Here is a 22,524-nt window from a genome sequence, read left to right on the forward strand (position 1 = left end):
TTGTCTCCATCTGGGAACATAACACCCTATTAAAAAACATGCCTTTTCTTTCACTGTATCTTCCGCTTTATTGACATCACTTTTCACCACAAATCTCGATGCAGGGGGAGGGGAATGGTGAAGGCTGCTTTCCTCCAAGGTGACTGCTACTGAAACTCAGCCGCCAAAACCCAGCCTATCAGGTCACAGAAAGGACACAGTCTCTGGTTGGCCAACTCCACCCTACAGGCAGGCAGAACACAGCCTGAGAGGCTGGAATAATGACTATGATCATGGGCTTCTTTAGTTTGTTTTAAAATAAATAGACCTACTTACACTTTCCTGAACATATGCTGATAGTGCACAGTACTCACCTGAATGTTCACTGTAAACTATAAACACACTCTAACAAATTCCTCTTCTACCCAGAGCCAGCAGTCCCACGCCGTCAACGCTGCAAGCCACACGTAAGTGCATTGTGGCTGCATGCCAGTAAGCGGACATGCCCACTCACCAGCACAGACACACAGCCAGACCCACCAACAATCCCTGCTGTCGAGGCCTGTCACGCAACTCTAACATATACTGAGGGAGAAGCCCTGAGAGAAGAAACTCAAACTCCACCGACCAAGAGCAGAACCAGCTCTGAAGCTCTGAACACTGGCAGTGAGGGTGTAATGAGCCCAGGGAGGTGGCCTGCCCAACGGCTGTGAAGACGGAAGTGGCTCTCACTCTCACTGAACTCTTCTCTCTATTCCACATCTATCTCCTGTATGTTTTTGGTAAGTGCCTTCTGAACAATTTCAACCCAGCATAACTGACTGAGGGGCTGGGCTGGTGGCCCATCACGGTGTGGCGGGAGATGGAGGAGAAAGCACCATGGGGCATGAGCAGGGCCTGGGTGAGCCATCTGCTGCCCCCGCTAGGAAGGACACAGTGGGGTCAGACCCAGAAGCACTTGGCTCAGGACCAGCTGTTAGGGGAGCACACCAACACTGTGCCTTAGCACACGGCGAACTGTGTTTTGTGATTTCCTTTTAAAGTCTAGTTTCTTAATGTAGTGGGCATTGCAAAATGACCCCAAAATCTTACTTTAGACGTCCACAAGCACAGGAGTTTAGAAGCTTAAGATAATGCTTATAAGTAACAAGTTTGTCTAAGTCTTAAACGTTATTTTCTTCTAATATAATTGGTTGCTTTGGATTCTGAAGAAATTGTCCCTTTAATAAATTATACTTTCAAAAATATGGGAGTACCCAGAATCCAATCCAGCCATGCTACACCCAGGATTGAACTGAAATACACAGAGACATTTAAGGTAAAGAAAATCTGGGACAAGATGCGACTGGTAAGAATTTTTCTTCTGTATTAAGTCCTACCTGAGCTCCAAAATGAACTACAAAGGATATATAGCAATTCTTTCACAAATGTTATTTATGACCTTCCAAAATAACTTGTTTAATTAACAATACTGAAGGAACAAAGAAAACATAGGAATATTCCTAACATAATGGCCCATGGGAGTGATGCCACTGAGGCACTATCTGCCCGGCCTGGCCCTGTTCTACTCACAGTCACATTCTCCTTCTCCCTTCCGTCCTCTTCCTCCTCGTCCTCTGGAGGCTCTCTCACTGCCCTCTGCATACAGGCATTTAAGCAATGACGAATAACGTGAATCAGCTTTGCTGAAATGTTTAGGATAAACAAGAATTAATGGATGTGTTTCTTCTACAAAATTAACTATCTGATAGTGAAATTATAATCCCAATTAGTCAAAAGTACTATTTTAAGGGAAATCATTCAGAAATGCATTAAAGTATGAAGCTTATTAAACTGACAAATACTGAACTCTGTAATTTGTATTGTGCTTTTGGGGGAAAACATAACAAGAACTGAGAAATAACAGCACTCCCTACCTATGTTGGTGCAGGCGGTGTGTTCGTGGGCGTACTGATAGAACCTCCTGGCAGCGGCATGGTTCATCTGCACCAGGGTGACACAGCGCTCGCACCAGACCTCCTCCGGCTGATTCACAGGCAGGAAAGAATTAAAGATGAGGCTCACCAGGCGCCGAGACACAGGTCGAGAATCAGTTTCCAGACGAACCAGAATGTGCTCCATGGGGCATATTTTCCAAAACTGTGCAAAAAGCACATATGCAGAAGGAAATAATCAATTGTGCCTGTAACCCTGGAAACAGCTTAAGAAAAATTTCAAGCATAACCAAAAAAGGAACTAATTTTTATATTTAAAAAAATTCACTTCGAATGACTACACCAAAATCTGGGACTTTCTGTAGAGAAATTAGAATTAATAAATCTATATTTTTAAAAGTACTGTTATATAAGGCACCCAAGTATTAGGGTGCTAAGAGGGTTAATTAAAATTACTTAACACCATGATTAACATACAGGAAACTCTCCAATGATAGCTATGATTGTCAATTAATATTTTTTAATTTCTTAAAGTACCTTAACTTTTGGCCCATTAATGTGAAAAGTGAGTAAAAATATATACAACGTTTTTGACGTGGACACTCCATCTCCTATCTAAGAGGCTGGGGCATCACTCCTGAACCCCTGCGGCTGCCTGTCCCATCCACAGTGACTCCTTCTCTGACACAAGCCTGCCCAGATCATCATGGACGCCCACAGCCTAGTCTCATCTCCCCGCACCCATCTCACATGCAGCCTCCAGACAACCTGCAAAAATCAGAACTGATCATAGTGATAGCGTCCCTCTTCTCAAAAGCATTCGAACTACCTACAGAAAGCAAGCACCAATCTTCTGCACAAGAAATCCAAGACAAAAGAAAAATGCAGAACATGACAAAGCAAAACTGAATGGCACCACATCAAGCCCTGCCTCGGGCTCCTCACCTGCATGGTGGGCGAAACCCTCGACCTTGCATTTTTCTCAAGAACCTTGCTCCAAGTACCAATCCTTCTTTCTAGTATTTTCAATTGGATCTTTCTTCTTTACATCATTCCAACTCTTAGAACAAAAACCCACACACAAAACTCAACCTGAAGTTCCCATCTCCTGGCTCCCACCTTCCCTCCCCCTTGTCAGTCGACCTGCTCCTAAGTGTGCCTGCATCCCACCTCCACCTCCATATCTCACCTCCCAACCCCATCGACACTGAAGTCCACCCTCACTGAAGTTGTTCTTGCCAAGGTCATGATCTCATACTGCAAATTCAAATAGACATATGAACGCCCTCAACTCAGACAAAATCTGCAGCATCTGACACTGTCATTACTACCTCCTGAAGCGCCCCGGGGATACTTCCACTCAGGCACTTCTTGGTATTTCTGAAAAAGTTACTGTAGTAAGGACAATAAGCCCAAATCCCACACGGGGCAGTTTACTCACATTCTAGCATTGGAAAGACAGAGCATTACCCCAGTACTTCAAGCAGCCACAGGACAGTGGACAGGGCCAAGGTTCCCAGCTCTCACCTACAGCCACAGGGACAAGAATCTTCTGCCAAACCCGACTGAAGCCTTGGAAATTAAGGGACTGGAGATTTCTTACCTAAGGGTGAGAGGCTGTGCTGTCACGGTTTAAGAGGACAAGAAAGAGAAAAATACTAGGACTCATATTCTGACCAGAGAACAACTCTGTCCACCTCCACCCTGAGCCCCTTCTGCACGTCCCAACACACGAAAGCCTCCTGGCCACAGGCTCCAGCCCCAGCGGGTGGTTACTTCTGACAGCGAGGCATCAAGCCCTGAACACTGCACCAGCGGGCCTGCAGGTGACAGTGCTGCTGGCAACCAACCTGTCTGGAAATGCCTGAGGATGTCAAGCACAGAACCAAGTGCCTGAGCCACTATTTACTGTATTTTTGAAACCACCCCCAGCATAGATATTATTCCCACTTTATAGGTAAGAAGCAGGCTTAGAGTGATTAAGTACAAGATCATAGCACTTTTATCTAGTCTGCCACGCTGCCTTTCATTATCACACAAATGCACAGATCAGAGCTGCACGGGCCACACACTGCTGTAGAAATAGAAGTAGACTTATTGGCTGGGCACAGTGGCTCCCGCCTGTAGTCCCAGCAACTCAGGAGACCAAGGCAGGAGGATCGCTTGAGGCCAGGAATTTGACGCCACCCTGGGCAACACAGGGAAACCCCGTCTCAAAAAAACAATAAAATAAAAAAAATAAAAAGAAGACAATGCATTGAAGGGAGAGGGTTGACATCTCCTGGCCCACTGGGCTCAGCCCAGCAGCCCAGGCCTACCACAGCTAACAAAGGAAACAAAGAGAAAGTATAACTCTCAATCCTTCTAGAGCTGCATGTACAAGACCCTCCACTGGGCCAGCGCACCCATTACTGAGGTGTGCACGCCAGGCCCGGCAGCCTGGCTTCATGCTGCCAGGTTGTTCCTGCCCATAGACAATGCCCGCCAGTCAGCTCCAACAGCTGTCCTCTGGCCAGCCAGACTGCCTCTTATACTCATGTCATTCTGTAACCTTAACTTTCAAGGAAAATTAGCTTGCATGCTCGTCACAAACCTTTCCAGACACCTCACAACCAAATGGCTGTCTGCCTTGCACTTGCAAAGATAAGGACTGAAACGCAAACGTTCTGCCTTCTTCCTCTGCTCTGGCGCCCAAACTTCCTGGTGGGCCAGAGACCCTGTGTCCCTCCGCCTTCCTCAGAGACCCTGTGTCCCTTCCTCAGAGACCCTGTGTCCCTCCTTCTCCCTAAGAGACCCTGTGTCCTCCTCCTCCCTTACCCGCTACTGTGTCCCTCCGCCCTGCCCCTTATCCACTACTGGATCCCTCCGCCCCCCTTACCCACTACTGGATCCCTCCGCCTTCCTTACCCACTACTGGGTCCCTCCGCCCTGCCCCTTATCCACTACTGGGTCACTCCGCCCTGCCCCTTATCCACTACTGGGTCACTCCGCCCTGCCCCTTATCCACTACTGTGTCCCTCCGCCCTGCCCCTTATCCACTACTGGATCCCTCCGCCCCCCTTACCCACTACTGGATCCCTCCGCCTTCCTTACCCACTACTGGGTCCCTCCGCCCTGCCCCTTATCCACTACTGGGTCACTCCGCCCTGCCCCTTATCCACTACTGGGTCACTCCGCCCTGCCCCTTATCCACTACTGGATCCCTCCGTCCCCCTTATCCACTACTGGATCCCTCCGTCCCCCTTACCCACTACTGGGTCCCTCCGCCACCCTTACCCACTACTGGGTTCCTCCGCCCTCCTTACCTACCTTGTGTCCCTAGGCCCTCCCTTACCCACTACTGGGTCCCTCCGCCCTCCTTACCTATTACTGTTTTCTGTTTTGTTTTACTGAAGAGTTATTCTTTTTTTATAAAATAATGGTAGAGTGGTTTTTAAGTGCTTATCTTTTAGAGATACATTCTGAAATACAAAGAAAACAATATGATGTCTGGAATTTATTTCAAAATAGTCTGGCAGTGTGGCCTGGATACGGTTTAGATAAAACAAGATTGGACATAGCAATAATTGTTGAAGCTGGGTGATGGGTACATCTAATTCACTATATTAGTCTCTCTGCTTTTATATATGTTTGAAAATTCAAAATAAAAAATTTTAAAAAGTAAAAATATTCACAAAAAGTTGTTTTTCTCCAATAATTGCCTTAAAGTCTACTTTGTTTTCCGGGTTTTTTGGTCCAACTTTTAAGTTCAGGGGTACAAATGCAGGATGTGCAGGTTTGTTAAATTGGTAGACATGTGCCATGCTGGTTTGCTGCACAGATCATCCCATTACCTAGGTATCAAGCCCAGCATCCATTAGCCATTATTCCTGATGCTCTCCCTCCTCCTACCCTCCACCCTCCAACAGGCCCCAGTATGTGTTGTTCCCCACCATGTGTCCACGTGTTCTCATCATTTAGCTCTCATTTATAAGTGAGAACATGCGGTATTTGGTTTTCTGTTCCTGCGTTTGTTTGCTGAGGATAATAGCTTCCAGCTCCATCCATTCCCTGCAAAGAACATGATCTCATTCCTTTTTATGGCGGCATAGTATTCCATAGTATATATGTACCACATTTTCTTTATCCAGTCTATCATTGAAGGGCATTTAGGTTGGTTCCATGTCTTTGCTATTGTGAATAGTGCTTCAATGAACATACGCAAACATATATCTTTATAATAAAATGATTTATATTCCTTTAGGTATATACCCAGTAATGGGATTCCTGGGTCAAATGGTATTTCTGCCTCTAGGTCTCTGAAGAAATGCCACACTGTCTTCCACAATGGTTGAACTAATTTACACTCCCACCAACAGTGTAAAAGCACAGAACTACAGTTCTAACAGGCTGTTTTTAAAAATGCCATCAAAATTGCAGCCAGTATTTTTATTGAAATTGACATGCTTGGCCGGGCGCAGTGGCTCACGCCCATAATCCCAGCACTTTGGGAGGCCAAGACAGGTGGATCCCCTGAGGTCAGGAGTTCGAGACCAGCCTGGCCAACACGGTGAAACCCCATCTCTACTAAAACTAAAAAAAAAAAATTCACCGGGCATGGTGGCACGCGCCTGTAGTCCCAGCTACTCAGGAGGCTGAGGCAGGAGAATCACTTGAACCTGGGAGGCAGAGGTTGCAGTAAGGCAAGATTGTGCCGTTGCACCCCAGCCTGGGTGACAGAGCGAGACTCCATCTCAAAAAAAAAAAAAAAAAAAAAAAATGGACATGCTTACTGTACATTTTTTTAAGAGACAAGGTCTCACTATGCTGCCCAGGCTGGTCTCACACTTCTGAGCTTAAGTGATCCTCCCACCTCAGCCTCCCAAAGTGCTGGGATTACAGGCGTGAGCCACCTCACCCGGCTGTTACTCTAAAGTTTATATGAAATGCAAAGGACCTGAAGTAGCCAAAGAATTCTGAAGGAACAGCAAAGCTGGAGAATGTACACTGCAAGACTTACTGTAAGATCCACACAGAACAAACGGATCAACACAACAGGACAGAGTCCAGAAAAGGACCACACACATGGTCAACGATTTTCAACAGAAGCATCAAAGTAACTCAATTGGATATGACACTGGGTGTTAATACTACATTGGTCACTCAAAATATCCTTTGTTTTCTTCTAATATAAAAAAATTCACAGATGAAAACTCAAAACACACAAAGTAATATGTACTACATTCAGTGACAAGATCCCCATCATTGGCTGGGCACGGTGGCTCACACCTGTAATCCCAGCACTTTGGGAGGCCAAGGTGGGCAGATCGCTTGAGCCCAGGAGTTTGAGACCAGCCTGGGCAACGTGGGGAAACCTCATCCCTACAAAAACTACAAAAATCAGCCAGACATGGTGGCACACTCCTGTGCTCCTAGCCACTTGGGAGGCTCAGGAGGGATGATGGCTTGAGGTTGCAGTGAACCAAGATCACACCCCAGCACTCTAGCCTGGGCATCAGAGTGGGACCCTGTCTCCCCCTCACCTCATCACCCTAAGCAACTGACACTAAATTCTCGTTCTCTTCAAAGGATACTTTACCCATATCTGAGCAATATTTACTTATATATATGTCTCCATTTTATTCAGCTGGTAGCACACCAGGTCCACATCTACACTATGCTTCTATACTTCCATATCTTAGAGGCCTTTCCAAGGAAGCCCGACAAAAAGTTCCTCCTTGTTCTTTTCATGGCCACACGGCACCGCTTCTCTTATGAATACACAAATCTGTCTGGCTGACCCTACACTCTGGCATTATCAGTCTGTTTCTGGATCCTGTGCCATAGCAGAACAGCACTCAAAGTAAATTTCTGAGAAGCTACTGTGTGGAGAAAGTTCACAATGGTACCAAATAATAACGAAGTCAAGAACATTATAAGCAATATTCTTGGCAAAAAGCTGAAGAGAACTAGAGCTGAAAGAGAACAATCACTTCAGTAGTTTATAAAACATCAAAACGCACATCTCTCATAGAGCGGGTGTCTCCCTCCACTCTGTGTGGGGCAGGGGGGTGGGGTGGGGGGTGGCTCATACTAGACACTCTCCTCATAAAGCGGGTGTCTCCCTCCTTCACTCTGTGTGGGGTCGGGGGGTAGGGGTGGGGGGTGGCTCATACTAGACACTCTCCAGAAGTGCTCACCAGGTGCCAAGTATCCAAATATTACACCAAATATCTCACTGAAAACCTTCATACACGACGAAAATACAATGGAAGGCAGGGGTGCTTACATTAATGTCTTTCAAAAAGAAAACACATTGATAATATTTCTAGAACCTTTGATGAAAAACACAAAATAACATTTTTGACAGAGATAACTGGTCAAATCATATCAGTTAGCAGTTTAAAATGTGGAATTAAAACTACTTTCTTTCTGTTTGATAAACACATGTCCCTATTTCATGTCATAAGTAAAAAAGCCCTATTCATCCTACCTTAGCAGCCCTCACAGCTTTGATCTTCAACAGCATGTCCACAAAAGCTACCCTTACTTTCTCCGAATTGTCGTGGAGACTGTATCTGAGAGCTGGAAGGAGCTGCTCTAACAATGGGTGGCTCAGTTTGTTGTCCAAAATCATTGGCAGACACTGCAACAGAGAGAAAGATAAACAATTCAAAATCAGAACATGCCAATGAAAGGTTCAGGTAGGAAAACTTCATTAAAGAAAACATTTGGTTCCATCTTTACTAGAACTACTAGTGAAATAAATATACCTATGGAAAATACCACTTCTTCTAGAACTATTTCATATAAAAGGCATACTTTTAATGAACCAGTATAGGTCCAACCACTGCTATTTGGTCCATCCATTGTTTTGTTCAAATAAGATTAAAGCAATTATAAAAGAAATCTTTAATGCTCTCTCTCAGCTAAATTTTAGAGAATTTTTGAGTTGAAAGAAACACAGAATAACTACTGGTCACATGGTCTCCAAAGGCACCAAGTCCAAGAACTCTGCATTTCCTGACTCGATACTGCATGAGGATTGGAGGGAACAGAGCCAGCATGTGTGACTCGAACGCACTCTCGGCTGACTACAGTGCCCACGTAGCAGGTGGCACTCCTCCACAGGCCAAGGCTCAGTCTGGGCCCCCAAGCTCCGGCACTGCTTAAGCTCTACTGCCTTCTCCATCTAGTTTCAGGAGAAAGGACATTTTCACAGGTTTTTATTAAAAGTATATACGGTATTCCAAAAACGTGTATATATATATATATATATATATATATATTTTTTTTTTTTTTTTTTTTTTTTTTTTTTTTTTTGAGACGGAGTCTCACTCCGTTGCCCAGGCTGGAGTGCAGGGGCACAATCTTGGTTCACTGCAAGCTCTGCCTCCCGGGTTCATGCCATTCTCCTGCCTCAGCCCCCCAAGTAGCTGAGACTACAGGCGCCTGCCACCACGCCTGGCTAATTTTTGTATTTTTAGTAGAGACGGGGTTTTACCTTGTTAGCCAGGATGGTCTCGATCTCCTGACCTCATGATCTGCCCGCCTCGGCCTCCCAAAGTGCTGGGACTACAGGTGTGAGCCATCGCGCCTGGCCACATATATTTTAATGACAATAATTTTTTCAAAAAATTTCAAGTATACATAGCTCTTCTTCCAAAGCACTCAAGGGCAGACTGATTTGAATCATCTGCTCCACCTGCGTCCACAGCCTCCTCTTGATCCTGCCCTCCCACTGGACACCGGCCACCGGCTACCACCTACCTTGCCAGTTCCCCCAATCCCACAGCCCCTGTAGCCCCTGCCATAACACTGTATTCTCCTAATTCTCCTTCAACTTCTCTGGTCTTTCTTCTGTAGATTCTCTGCTGACTCTTCCTCTACTCCAGAGCCCACTCATCCCTCCTCACAGATGACCCATCTGGGCAAGGGAGGCATCTCAGAGTGGCCCTGCAAGGGTTTCCTCAGAAGCATGAAAGCACCAGACTGTGGTCAGAAGGTCAGGACCAAGAGAAGACCGGCCAGGGAGCTGCAGCCACTTTGGGTGACAGCAACAGGAAGGAGCAGGTGAACCTCAGATACCAGGAAGGGAAAGACAGGACTTGGGTGAAGGAGGAAGAAGCAAGAACAGCACGCAAGTGAGTGACTCAGCAGATGGCATCATCACTTCAAGGAGAAAGAGGAGCAAGGGGGAGAGAGGAAAATAAATAAAACTCTTGGATGGCAGCAGGTTTGGAAAAGATGGTCATCAACTCAGCAGTGGAGACAGGGTGGTTGCTATGACGTACAACCAAGGCCCCATCAGAAATGAAGCACTCACCCCAGCTGTCCTGGGGCTGCTGAGCTGTCCTCGCCATCAGCATGCTTGGGGATGGCCTCCTGAAGAAAATGCCTTCTTCCCGGGCAGCCAGTGTGCAATAGTGAATCAGCATGGGCCCAGTCTGAAGGGCTCTGCTGGCTCCAGAGCTGCCTGTGGGTCTGCACGAGGCTTTCCCAGGCTGTGTCATGGCTTAATGTCCCTTCCCTTCCACAGGTGTGCACCCCAGGAGCACTTCCTAATCTGCATGCTGTGGATAGTCTGAATCTCAGAGCTACCTGCTGGTCACCTGAGCAGAGCTCTCAAGAAGACGCTTGTCTGTAAACTGGGACCAGCCGCATGCAAACCACAGTCAGAGCAAGGCTGGAAACCGGATCGCCAGGGGGAGCCCGTCACAGTGCAAGAGGCGCACAGCTCCCTGGCTCCTCAGCCAGCACTTGAAGAGTAAGAGTATTCAACCAAAGACCAGGAGGAAGAAGAGGGACTGAGGTTTTACCACAACATCCAGAAGGACAAGGGAATGGTGTAGGAATGAATTCTGCTCAGAGGTCAAAAAAGTCTAGAGAAGCGGTCATGTGAAATTCACCTTGGCTAGAAATGCTTTACTGGAGTAGTGGACATAGAAGACGCTTTATAGTGGACTGGGGAGTGGCAGGAAATGGAGATAGACTATTTAGGTGACCACTAAACTAAGACTCTTTTGAGAGTAAGAAGGTTGCTCCTAACAATTACTGCAGAGCAACAGGCATGAGCCCAAATGTCTGATCACTCAACAAACACAGATATGCTCCTCAGAATATCTTTCTCTGCAATGAGGAGAGATGGGGGAGCCTCTGCCTCGGATGGAGATGTGAACATGCTTACAAACCTATAGGAAGGACACTGCTGAGAGGGAGAGGTTGAATATGCACAGAAAAAAAAAATTTTTTTTTTTTTTTGAGACAAGGTCTGGCTCTATCTATCACCCAAGCTGGAGTGCAGTGGCACAATCTTGGCTCACTGCAACCTCTGCTTCCCACGCTCAAGCCATCCTCCCACCTCTGCCTCTCAAGTAGCTGGGACTACAGGTACACACCACCATGCCCAGCTACTTTTTTTTGTACTTTTTGTAGAGACAGGGTTTCACCACTCCGCTCAGGCTGGTCTCGAGCTCGTGAACTCAAGCAATCCACCTGTCTTGGCCTCCCAAAGTGCTGGGATTATAGGTGTGAGCCACTGCACCTAGCCCAGAAAACTTTTCCAATACAGAAAATAAGCAAGCAGGTTCCTGAGAAGTGGGGAGGAAGATCCACAGAAGCCCCCACTAGGGCATGGCCGTGAGTCCCAAGAGCTGCTCTGAAAATGTCTGTTTTGCACATGAGGGAAGAGGAAGTCACCTGCTTTGTGCTCAGGGGAGTCAGAGCTTCTAAACAGTTGATTCCAGTAGCAGGAAAGTGAGATCAGTTCTTCTTAGGTCATCTCACAGTCCCTCAAGAAATTCTCTGAATTGGCCTCTCTGAGAGCTTTACAGATTCTCCAAACCCTCTCTCCAAGAGCATTTGTTTTTGCAGCCTGGGTAGCCCCCTCCCTCTGGTTCATTCCACACCTGGCCGTTTCACATTTTCTCACCAAAGTCAGGGGGAAAAAAGATCAGTGGCCACCCCACTACCATCTAACATACATATTACAATTTCTATAAACCTGAAGACAGTTCAGGTTGCTTAGAAAATAAAATGTGAGTTCTTCTTGCAAGGTTTGAGCTACGATTGGTGTTGGTGATAGGTGGGAGATACTAAAAAATTACTTAAGTGAATCCAAATATATTATATGTACAAGATTCTATGCAAAGCATATTTCTCCAAGACATTACACAAAGAGACAAAAGAGAATAAATTCAACAATACTGGGACCCCTTCCCCCCTTACACTAAAAACTACTATTAGTTCAAGTCATCATTTTTTGTAGAAAACACTTTTAATTTGGTTTTTAAAAACCTTACTTTGGATATACGACAGGTCAAAAATGTTATCTCTGTGGAGTAGGATTACAGGTATTATTTTAATCTTTTTCTTTTCCTGTTTTTCTAATTATTCTACAATAAATAAACATTACTTACATAATTTAAAAAATCTTACCTTAAAGACAGAACAACGAACATCAGCTGAGCTCGTGTCAAATGCCAGTTCCCCAGTCACCTTCTTCAGGAGGTCAATAAGAATGGTTGGGGGCATCATTTCCCAGTACTTAGAAGTTATTTTACAAACACCAAGGATCCCTGTGGAACGGACCATCGGGTAAGGATCTTCTAAAAGGCTCTATAAGTAGGAGGGGAGAAAGGCTTAAAAACCTTGACTTATTTCCCGAAATCAACATCTGCTTCACACATGAGCACTTCAGGGATTCGTAACTTAGAGAAACTTTGAGCATAGAAATACTGGACACATATGGATTCCTAGACCTGAGATTACTTGCTATCGCTTCTAAAGCAGAGTATTTAAGATCAAGCCAGAAACATGGGGTGCCTCATGTGCCACATCCCCTGACAGCAGGGCCTCAAAACCAGCTCTGTCATTCAGTGAGACCTGCACACTCAGCTGACCATGGCAGGTGTTCAGATTAGGCATGGCCCACATACACCATGCTTTTGAATTCTAAAATGCTGTAATGCATTTTAGAGCCCAGAATAAAATAATTCTACTTGTAATGAACTAATCCAGGCCATGATCGTCAGTGGTACTAAAAATTCAAAAACAGACAATGAGGCAATAAGTACCCCGATGGGAGTATTCGACATCAACAGGGAAATAATCTCACGAAACAAAATCCCAAATATATGAATCAGATCAACTCTCTCATTTAACTACCAATTTATAGGAAACACAAAGGGCAGAGGGACACACTAATGGCATCACAGGAATGGGTTCTATAAAATCCAGACTGCTGGAAACGTCATAGAATAATTTGGCTTCTTCAATGACAACAAAAACAGCAAGTTTTAAGAAAACAAAACACAAAAAGATTATGGCGAGAGAGCTCGTGGTCCAGGAGACTTAAGCAACATGTCAGTTAGTCATAGCACATGGGCCTTAGTTAGAGAAACATTCAAACAAAACGAGAAAATGAGAGCAACGAATGGGTACCCAAAGACACTAAGCAATCATCGTTAATTTATCTTTAGCTGTGATCATGGCATGCTTAAAAAAAAAAAAAGATTATCTTTTACCAATACCTTCTGACCCATTTAGAGCTGAAATGATATGATGTCCCAAATATGTTTCAAGACAGGGGAAGAAGAAATCAGATTGGGATTAGTCAGCAATGAGTAAAACTGTGTTGTGGGCACACAGGGGTTATTACTCCAGTCTCTTTTTTATTATGCATGACATTTTCTATTAGAAACGTTGAAAAACACAACAGAATTCTTACTACTTTAATTAGAAAAAAAGACTTCAAGTTAAAATTAAGCATTTACCCCATCTCCTCCCCAAAATTTGACCAAAATGATCAATTTCTATTAGCAATAATAGAAACAAAAAGACTGAGAAATTTCTGTAAGACAGGGAATAAGGAATAGATTCATGGAGAAAAGAGCATAAAAGGTTGTAACCTAGACATTCCTAGGTAAGGGTGCTCTAAAGACAGGAGGCTGTGACCTCAGAGAGCTCACATCAGCCCCGAACCCAGAGCCCAGGTTACAGAGAAGAGTTTGTGGCAAGGGCTGCAAACAACCCCTGATGAGGCATACAGGCCAGCAACAGTTCAGGGGCAAGGATGTGCTCCCCAGGATAAAGTCTTACAAATGGTTTCTAAACCACGTGTGTCATCTGCCAGGAAGAGATACTGGGCAACAGACAAAGAAGAACAAAAAAAGAGCCAGCAATAACTCTAAGCCTCCAGAAAGGCAAAAGAAGGAAGAGCAATGCCACCCAGAAGGAAAGGGCCCTTTGTACTTGGGTACCGAGGGGTCACCTGCCTGCCTGCTCTTCCTCCACAGAAACTAAGGGAAGCCCTCCTGCTGTTGCACTCTGCCCATCTGGGCAAACCTGAGACACAACTCTACACAACTAGACAAGAACACTTGCTAACTACCTTACCAACCCAATCCTTTATCCAAACATAAGAATGGAAAAGATGACCAGTCATTTAAGAAAAAGCAAATAGGAAGAAAAAAAGATGATAAAAATAAAGCAAAAAAAAAAAAAAAACGAAAAGAACTTTAGGAATCTGAAGGCCTGTCCTTGGGATTCAGAAGTTTTTATACATTTTGTTTTCTATTAATTACTTTCAATAATAATCTTTAAAAATAATAAAAATATATTCCAGACAATCACCTTACAACCACATCCTCTCTGGACTCAGTGTCCAGACCTGTTTGCAATTACACCATCACCAGAGAAGCACTCAAAATGACAGCACATGACTTGCAATGCTGTTTCTGTCGCATCTCTTCATTTAAAAACATTCAAAGAATCCTTTTCTTTTTTGAAACAGGGTCTTGCTCTGTCACCCAGGCTGGAGTATAGTGGCACAATGTCAGCTCACTGCAGCCTTGACCTTCCAGCCTCAAGTGATCCTCCCACCTCAGCCTCCCTAGTAGCTGAGACTATAGGCATGCACCACAGTGCCCAGCTGATTTTTTTTTTAATTGGTATAGATGGGGTTTCGCCATGTTGCCCAGGATTGCTCAAGCAATCCTTCTTCCTCGGCCTCTCAAAGTGCTGGGATTACAGGTGTGAACCACTGCACCTAGACCATTTTTTATTTAAAAAAAAAAAAGGTTCTCCATATTACTCAGGTTTAAGAAATACCAATAAAGCAAAAAGCATGAGAGAACAGTTAAGGTACACAGAGGATATAGGAAATAACCACTGCTCTTACTTATTTATCAGATCACCTCCTTTGTCTCCTCATGATAGAGCCTAATTTCCATCTAAAGGTTGAGTTAAAGCCTCAAGAGGTGCAGCACCAGGGACAGGAGCTCTCAGCCAGCTTTGGTGAACAATGCCGCAGGCCAGATCCAGCTGGTACCTGCTCCTACACAGCCCACAGTACTAAGAATGGTTCATATTTCTTAATGGTTGGAAAAAATGAACAAATTAACATTTTATGGCACGTGAAAATTACATGAGATTAAAATTTTGTTGTCCACAAAATTTTTTTCTTTTTTTAAAATAAGAGTCAGGCTCTCGCTCTATCGCCCAGGCTGGAGTGCAGTAGTATAATCATGGTTCACTGTAGCCTTGACCTCCTGGGTTCAAGCGATCCTCCCATTTGAGGCTGCAGTGAGTGATGATCACGCCACTGGACTCCAGGCTGGGAGACAGAGCACGACTCTGTCTCTAAAATAAAATAAAATAAAATAAAAATTTAAAAATAAAGACTCTTAAAAAAAAAAAAGGAATTGTAGATAAATATACATAATGTACACAGCAAAATACTAATGACTTCATTTAGGGATGTGTGTGTGTGCATGAAGAAGTATACAGATATTTATTACACTTTTTTTTCTTTTTATTTTTTGAGACAGGGTCTCACTCTGTCACCCAGGCTGGGGTGCAGTCGTGTGATCATGGCTCACTGTAGACTTGACCTCCTGGGCTGAAGCCTCCCAAGTAGTTGGGACCACAGGCGTGTGCCACCACACCGGGCTGTTTTTTTGTTTGTTGTTGTTGTTGTTGTTGTTAACTTTTTGTAGAGACGAGGTCTCACTATGTTGCCCAGACTGGTCTCAAATTCCTGGCCTCAAATAGTCCTCCTACCTTGCCCTCCCACAGCGCTGGGATTACAGGCGTAAGCCACTGTGCAGGCCTATTATACTATTACTTCAACTTTCTGCATGTCAGGTTTTCCATAAGTTAGAAAAGAAAAAGAAAAAAGGGAGCACTTCAGAAGCACCACAGGCGACAGCATTACAACAGCACTTTGTTGTCATTGTTTCCTAAAACTTTACTACTTAGGACAGTAGATAGTATGCACTGCTTAAGTAAGCTGTGTTAGGAAATACAGACTAAGTAGATGAAAAGAATCCACAATACTCCTTGGAAATAAATGCCGCATCTTAACATCCTAGCACCTCATCTGAAAAATCACCTGCCACAGGCATTATTTGTAGGCTTGCCCTGAAATATAACCAGTGTTTGCTCATTATGCTACCCAACACCTTTAGGATAGGCAATATTGCAACCACACTTACAGAGAAAGACACAGAGAAGTTAAGTGACTTGCCCAAAGCCACATACCTATTAAGTGAGAGTGGTGGACTCTGACCCCAGAGAGCAGGGGGCTGACACCAGAGCATGTGCTTTACCCACCATATGACACCACCTCTCCACTGGGGAAACAACAGGCATATGCATAAAATGTTTAAAACCACACATAGTAATAAATAATTAAACGTCCCAAAAGTAGAAAAAGATACCACAGGTCCACGCTGTTATAGAAGGCCCCAGGGAGAAGTGGCATCTCTCTGAAGAACAGTCCAGGTTTAGAAACCATGCCATCTGGGAGCAGAGCTCTGGCAGTTACAGGGGAAGTGGGGACACACACAAGCAGTACATGCCACAGCCTGGACAAAGCTGATATCTGTAAGAAGCTTGACCACCTGAAGTACGTACATAGAGCTCTTCAAACTGTTTCTGAATTTCACTATCCATTTCAATAGCATGAAGGTTTGGGTCCCTAATAGGAAATGCTTCAACAAACAACAATGCAGCATTTGATCGAACTTCAGAGTTTCTGGCCTATAATAATAAAAGAAGAGTATCTCAGAATCCCAAAGAGTTAACATACGAAGGCTTAAAGTGTTTCCAAAGTAACACTTTAATTATCTTGATACAGATTTATTTTCAAATTACAGACAATTATAACGTTTAAATTGACCAAACATTGCTCAGTTCAATGTCAACAGGTGCTATGAAAAGATAAAGCTTCCTCACTTCAAAGCCCACTTCATGGCACTAAGAAGTGGTCACCCCACATCCTCACTAAAGATACCAGGTTGTCTGCACTGAAAGTTATTGTGTGTTTGTTAGATCTCAAGGATCTGGACAGCCATGGACAGCCCAGGCCAGCGCGGCAAATCACCCACAGCCTCAGCTGGTTTGCTTTACGGCATGCCTCTAATCTCCTTCCCTAAACATGGTTACTTAAAAATAACTGTGTAGTTAGCACTAAACCAATCCAGATTTCCAGTTAAATGAAACCAAGAAATGCTTTTAATAAAAGAAAAAAACATTTGTTCAAAAATTTCACAAAGCATTCAGTCTTCAGCCTTATCTTTACTATTTTATTGTAATTTTGACTTAGAGTTTGCTAAATTCAAAAGCACAAGTAGTACATTTCAAACACGGATAAACTATTTGAAATGTATACCTTTAATCCTCTCCAAAGGATGGGCTTATATAATCTATAAAGCATCTCTTCCACTCCCTGCCGAACTTTCTTTTGATGGTGAAAGTAACTCAGAACCTAAGGACCAAAAAAAGGAAAAGGAAGGCATTAACAAAAAAATAAATAAATAAAATAAAATGGCATTTGGAAAGAGCAACAGGGAGAATTGTTCTCTCCACCACAAGTAGGCTCTGGCTGGCATCCACATGTCATGACAATTCTTCAGCAGGAGTAACTTCAATGGATATAGGACAGTAGTAAATGCAGTCAATCACAAGAAAGAATCTACGGCTGAAATAAAAAGATTAATGGCCTTGGGCTATAAAATGGTTTGGGTTCTAGTTTCTGCTATTCTGCCAACAGCCACATAACCTCAAAAAAAGACTCGTTTAAACCTCTGACCTTCAGGATAAAATGGAAAAGGGGAGATTTCTGAATGGTTCTAAGAGCTCACGCTTGTTCCAAAACACTAACTAAACCTCTTTATTATCAACATGTGGTAACTGTTTCATAACTTTGTAACAAGGAGGTGTCACACTTAGTGACCCCTCACTGTACGAGATTAATTTAGGTATCAAGTTCCTCCCAAAACTTATGAAAAAATCAGAAAATGATCATTCTTGTAGCTTTCATTCTTCTTTTCCTACCCACTTCTTTTCCAGTCAGAATCTTCCCAAAATTCTTTGTAGACTCATGTCCCTAACAATTAATTTTGCCTTACTTCTCTATTCACACCTTTTGGAGCTAAACTTTATTAGTGAAACATGAAAATTTTGAAAGATTAAACAGGCTGTAAAAGAACAGCCTACACTTTAAGTGAGCTTGTATCAACTTACCCTAGAAGAGCTGCAGTATGGGGATTATTTTTTTCTGATTATTATTTTGTAGTTTTTATTGATGGTGATAAGTGACATTAGTCTATAGTTTGCTTTTTGTGTATAATACTATCAAACTTTGATATCAACAGTATACTTGCTTCATAGAAAAATTTTCTAAACAGCTTAAGAATTAATTCACATGCCACAAAATCTACTGTTTTAAAGTATACAATTCAGTGGCTTTCAGTATATTTAGAGCTATGCTACCATTGTTACTGTCTAATTCTAGAACATTTTCATCAATAATATTGAGATTTTTAATTTCAAATGATGTCTGAAGCACTGCCTGAAACCTCTTTCAATATCAATAAAATGACATCAGATAAATTTAATAGTTATCAAATAAAAACAATTTGAGGAAGAAACTATAATGTGTTATAAGTTGTGACAAAAACAATTACTTGGAGTTGAGTAACACGTTTCACTTGAGTGAAATCTAATATTCTCCCTTTAAATTCTTTTTGTGCATTTTTCCATAAATTTACCAAATAGTGATATCTATACTTATAATATCTTAATTACTCAGACTACCACAGCAGAAAATAACATATGAAAACATACATAGTTTACATATAAACTACACATATAGTTTACATAAACATAAATATAGTTTACATAAATACATAGTTTAATGCAATTCTACTAAATAAAATTTGAAACACCAACTCATCTATGTGAAATAAATAACCCAAACTGACTACAACTAAATAAAGCCACACTGGGATGGGGGTGGGGGGTGGGTAGGACAGGGAGTTCATTGAATATATTTATCCTAAATATATGCAATCACAATTTTTAAATCCTCTGGAAAACTCAGTAGTCTAGATAAATCTCTGGGTTCTTTATCCTTGTGTAACTGAAATTAAATCATCAATAATGCAAAGAAACATTTTCTTATCCACTCAAAATTAATATAATTAGTATATTTACATTCTATAAATAGCAGTAGTTTCACTATACAACAAAACAAAGAAATGAGTAGTCTTTATTCACTTGGTTTCTTGACATATGGTTGCCAAAACTAACAGCAAGCAAACAAGGCATCCCATGGGTTAGAACACTGATCAACAGCAGCTGCTTAATTTAAATAAACACAGCAGACCAGATTTTCCCATTCCTCCTGCCAGGATCCTTAAGATCCATCAAACACCTATCAGTGTAGTAATGGCACTGATGATAGAATCTTATCTAGTCAGTCCATTTACAATTATTAATATAAAGGTAAAGTTCATATCTAAATTCTGAGATTAATCTAAATTCTGAGATTACCTTTACAGAACAAAATATCAAAAGAAATAATCAAAACATTTATTCATTTGGTTTGCAGAACAGCAAAATTGGAATTTAATAAGTAAAATAATAAAAATAATTTCAAATACCCTCTAGGATCTTTGAAAAAAATGATAGTGGCCATTAGAAACCAATAATTCTGGAAAATCTCAAGACAGAGAATTGAATTTAAGGTCATTCAAATACAATACTAACCATCTCAACAATACACCTTTGCTTTCCTCATTAAAACTTTGGTGGCAGGAATAAAACTGCCAGACATCAAATATCAAGGTTCTGAGAAATCCCCCTAACTGATGTCTGTGAAAGCTTAATTTTAAAATTTAACCAAAACAATTATCTAAAAACAAAACAGAGGAAACATTATTTCAAAAACAATCTGTTCACAATCTTACCTCCCGCACTTTGGAATGCACTGGAGACCTCCTCGGAAGGTGTATCCCGTGGAACATGAAGTCCTGGATGCAATCATTTTCAATCGCCTGAAATAACAAATGCAATGCAAAGCACTTGGTGTGTGTGTGTCCTACTGACGACCTGACAAGCAGTGCAGCATTTGAGTACAAAAAGAGTCTGACCTGTCCATCTTACATTTCATGAGAAAAAAACCTGGACCCTTTTGTCCAAGCTTTCTTATTTTAAGTCCATGCTTCTTAGAATCCCTTTGGTTTTCTTATATCAAGGAGAATGCTTTGCTTCTCTTTCATTTGATGAAATATCAAATCTGTGCCAAATGGCAAGGTAAGATTCCACCTACCACTCAAGGCTAGTTCAAATCAGACAAATTTCAGAGACTGAGTGCATGGTGTGGAGCCCCCTCTTCTGACTCATCACTGACCTGGACAACCTTCAGAAGACTGGATTTGTTCCAACAGCCTCCACAGAACAAAAACAGAACTACCTCTACGGTGGAAACTGTAAATAAGATATTTCAGGGCCACTGTTGACAAGGGCTGAGCAAGGAAGGTGTGGGAAGCCCTTCATCAGCCCCATGCACTAATGGTACTCAGAGTGCAGCAACTGGGAAAAGGCCTAGCCTCTAAGAGTAGCAAAAAACCCCAGTGGACCCTATGTCTGTACCTGCACTCTGTGCCCACCCTCACACATGAGCAGGATTTCTGTGGCTTTGAGGAAGGACCTAAGGAAACGCTCCTAGGGTTAATACTAATACAAACCAGAGTCTGCAGATGCTCAAGTTCCTCTTCCCCATTATATTTGAAAATATTTCCTTCACCTGAAGTCACTTAGCATCACTTAATGTGGGACAACCACACATTGTCTGACTTGCAATGAAAGATGAGATACACAGCACTACCTGGGAAGTTATTTGCACCATAAAAGTTGAATCCAAACCTTTAGAGCTAACTATCAGTATGCCGACATTCTACAGGACAACTGGTCCAGTTTCCTCACATGCCAATGGCATAGATTTTAAGAAAAGGAAAGGAGGGAGGAATGCTCTAGAATAAGCGATTTTAATGGTATAACAAGCAAATGCCATGTGGGCAACTTGTTGAGTCCTAATTCAAAAAAACTCTAAGGAGACATTTGAGATCACTGGAAAAATTTTAATGTGGCTTGATTATTTTTGAAAATACCAAGGATTTACTGTCACATTTTTAGGTCTTACAATGGCATTCCATAAGCACATTTTTGAGAGATGAATAAAGTAGTATGTAGAAATGAAATGTCAGGTCTGGAATTTGCCTGAAAAACTTAAAGAGAGGGAGGGCAGAGAGGAATGGAGTGAGACTGAGAAATACACATTGTTGATACCAATTCTGTATACATCTAGTCAAATAGTTTTTATTTTGTTTATTTTTCTGTAGAGACAGGGTCTCGCCATGTTGGCCAGGCTGGTCTCAAACTCCTGACCTCAGGTGATCCACCCTCCTCGGCCTCCCAAAGTGCTGGGATTACAGGTGTGAGCTACCACGCCCAGCCTATTTTTTATTTTCTAGAAGTCAGTGATAAACCTTGGCAATACAAATCAAGTGTAAGTTGTGCAGAGGAGCAGAGAGGATGGAAGTAAACTCCAGACATGGGGCAGCCTCTGTCCACCCTGCAGGTTCCTCCCTCTGCCCATCAGTGCAGGGCCTGCTCTCCAAAGAGGAATGAAAAGTCAGGATAGAACACAGGGTTGTGAGAGGCTCCTTTCTGACCTAGAGTAAAAATTTTATTCTCAGAGAAAAATAAAATGATTGAGAACCTGGTATAAGAAAAATATAAGGGAAAACAAAGACACTTTTTTGTCCAAAAGGGTATCTGGATGTTGAGTTGGGATTGTGGATTACATAGCCCTATCTTCATAACATAAATACTATGTATTCACCAGAGTTACCCATAATCAAAGAAAATACCTTCAAATTCTCAAAAATAATGTAACTAAAAGAGGTGACTTGAAGTCCCTGAACGGCACTATCCAATAGAAACTGAATGCAAGCCACAGATGCGATTTTAAATTTTCTAGTGGCTGCATTAAAAACAGACAAAAGAAACAGGTAAAATTACTTTAATATTACACAGTCATCCCTTGGTATCCATGGGGGATCAGTTCTAGGACCTCCCTCAGATACCAGAATCTGCGGATGCTCAAATTCCTCATATAAAGTGGAGTAGTATCTGCATATAACCTATGCACTCCTGCACACTTTAAATCATCTCTAGATTACTTATAATACTTAATACAATGTCAATGTTATAGAAATAGTTGTGACACTATATGTTTAGGGACTGATGACAAGAAAAAAAAAAGTCTGTACATGTTAAGTAC

The 22,524-nt window shown here is 42.5% G+C and overlaps 1 protein-coding gene across 5 annotated transcripts in view; it reads right to left on the reverse strand.

The window, feature by feature from the left end:
- Positions 1 to 22,524, reverse strand: part of NCAPG2 (non-SMC condensin II complex subunit G2) — a 72,329-nt gene that overhangs the window by 30,362 nt on the left and 19,443 nt on the right. For 4 of the 5 annotated variants that reach the window (XR_010112671.1, XM_003816335.5, XM_034965371.3 and 1 more), the window contains exons 9-15: positions 20,147 to 20,233; positions 17,566 to 17,661; positions 16,809 to 16,934; positions 12,330 to 12,509; positions 8,386 to 8,538; positions 1,896 to 2,118; positions 1,552 to 1,664 (exon numbers count right to left, since the gene is read on the reverse strand). Coding sequence is in view for 4 of the 5 variants with exons in the window: in XM_003816335.5 (XP_003816383.1) it covers positions 1,552 to 1,664; positions 1,896 to 2,118; positions 8,386 to 8,538; positions 12,330 to 12,509; positions 16,809 to 16,934; positions 17,566 to 17,661; positions 20,147 to 20,233 (978 nt within the window). In the remaining variant the exon portion in view is untranslated. The remainder of the gene's footprint in view (positions 1 to 1,551; positions 1,665 to 1,895; positions 2,119 to 8,385; positions 8,539 to 12,329; positions 12,510 to 16,808; positions 16,935 to 17,565; positions 17,662 to 20,146; positions 20,234 to 22,524) is intronic. The other variant, XM_008969402.5, reaches the window with a different exon arrangement.

The sequence above is a fragment of the Pan paniscus genome, chromosome 6 (genome assembly GCF_029289425.2).
Source record: "Pan paniscus chromosome 6, NHGRI_mPanPan1-v2.0_pri, whole genome shotgun sequence".
NCBI lineage: Eukaryota > Metazoa > Chordata > Mammalia > Primates > Hominidae > Pan > Pan paniscus.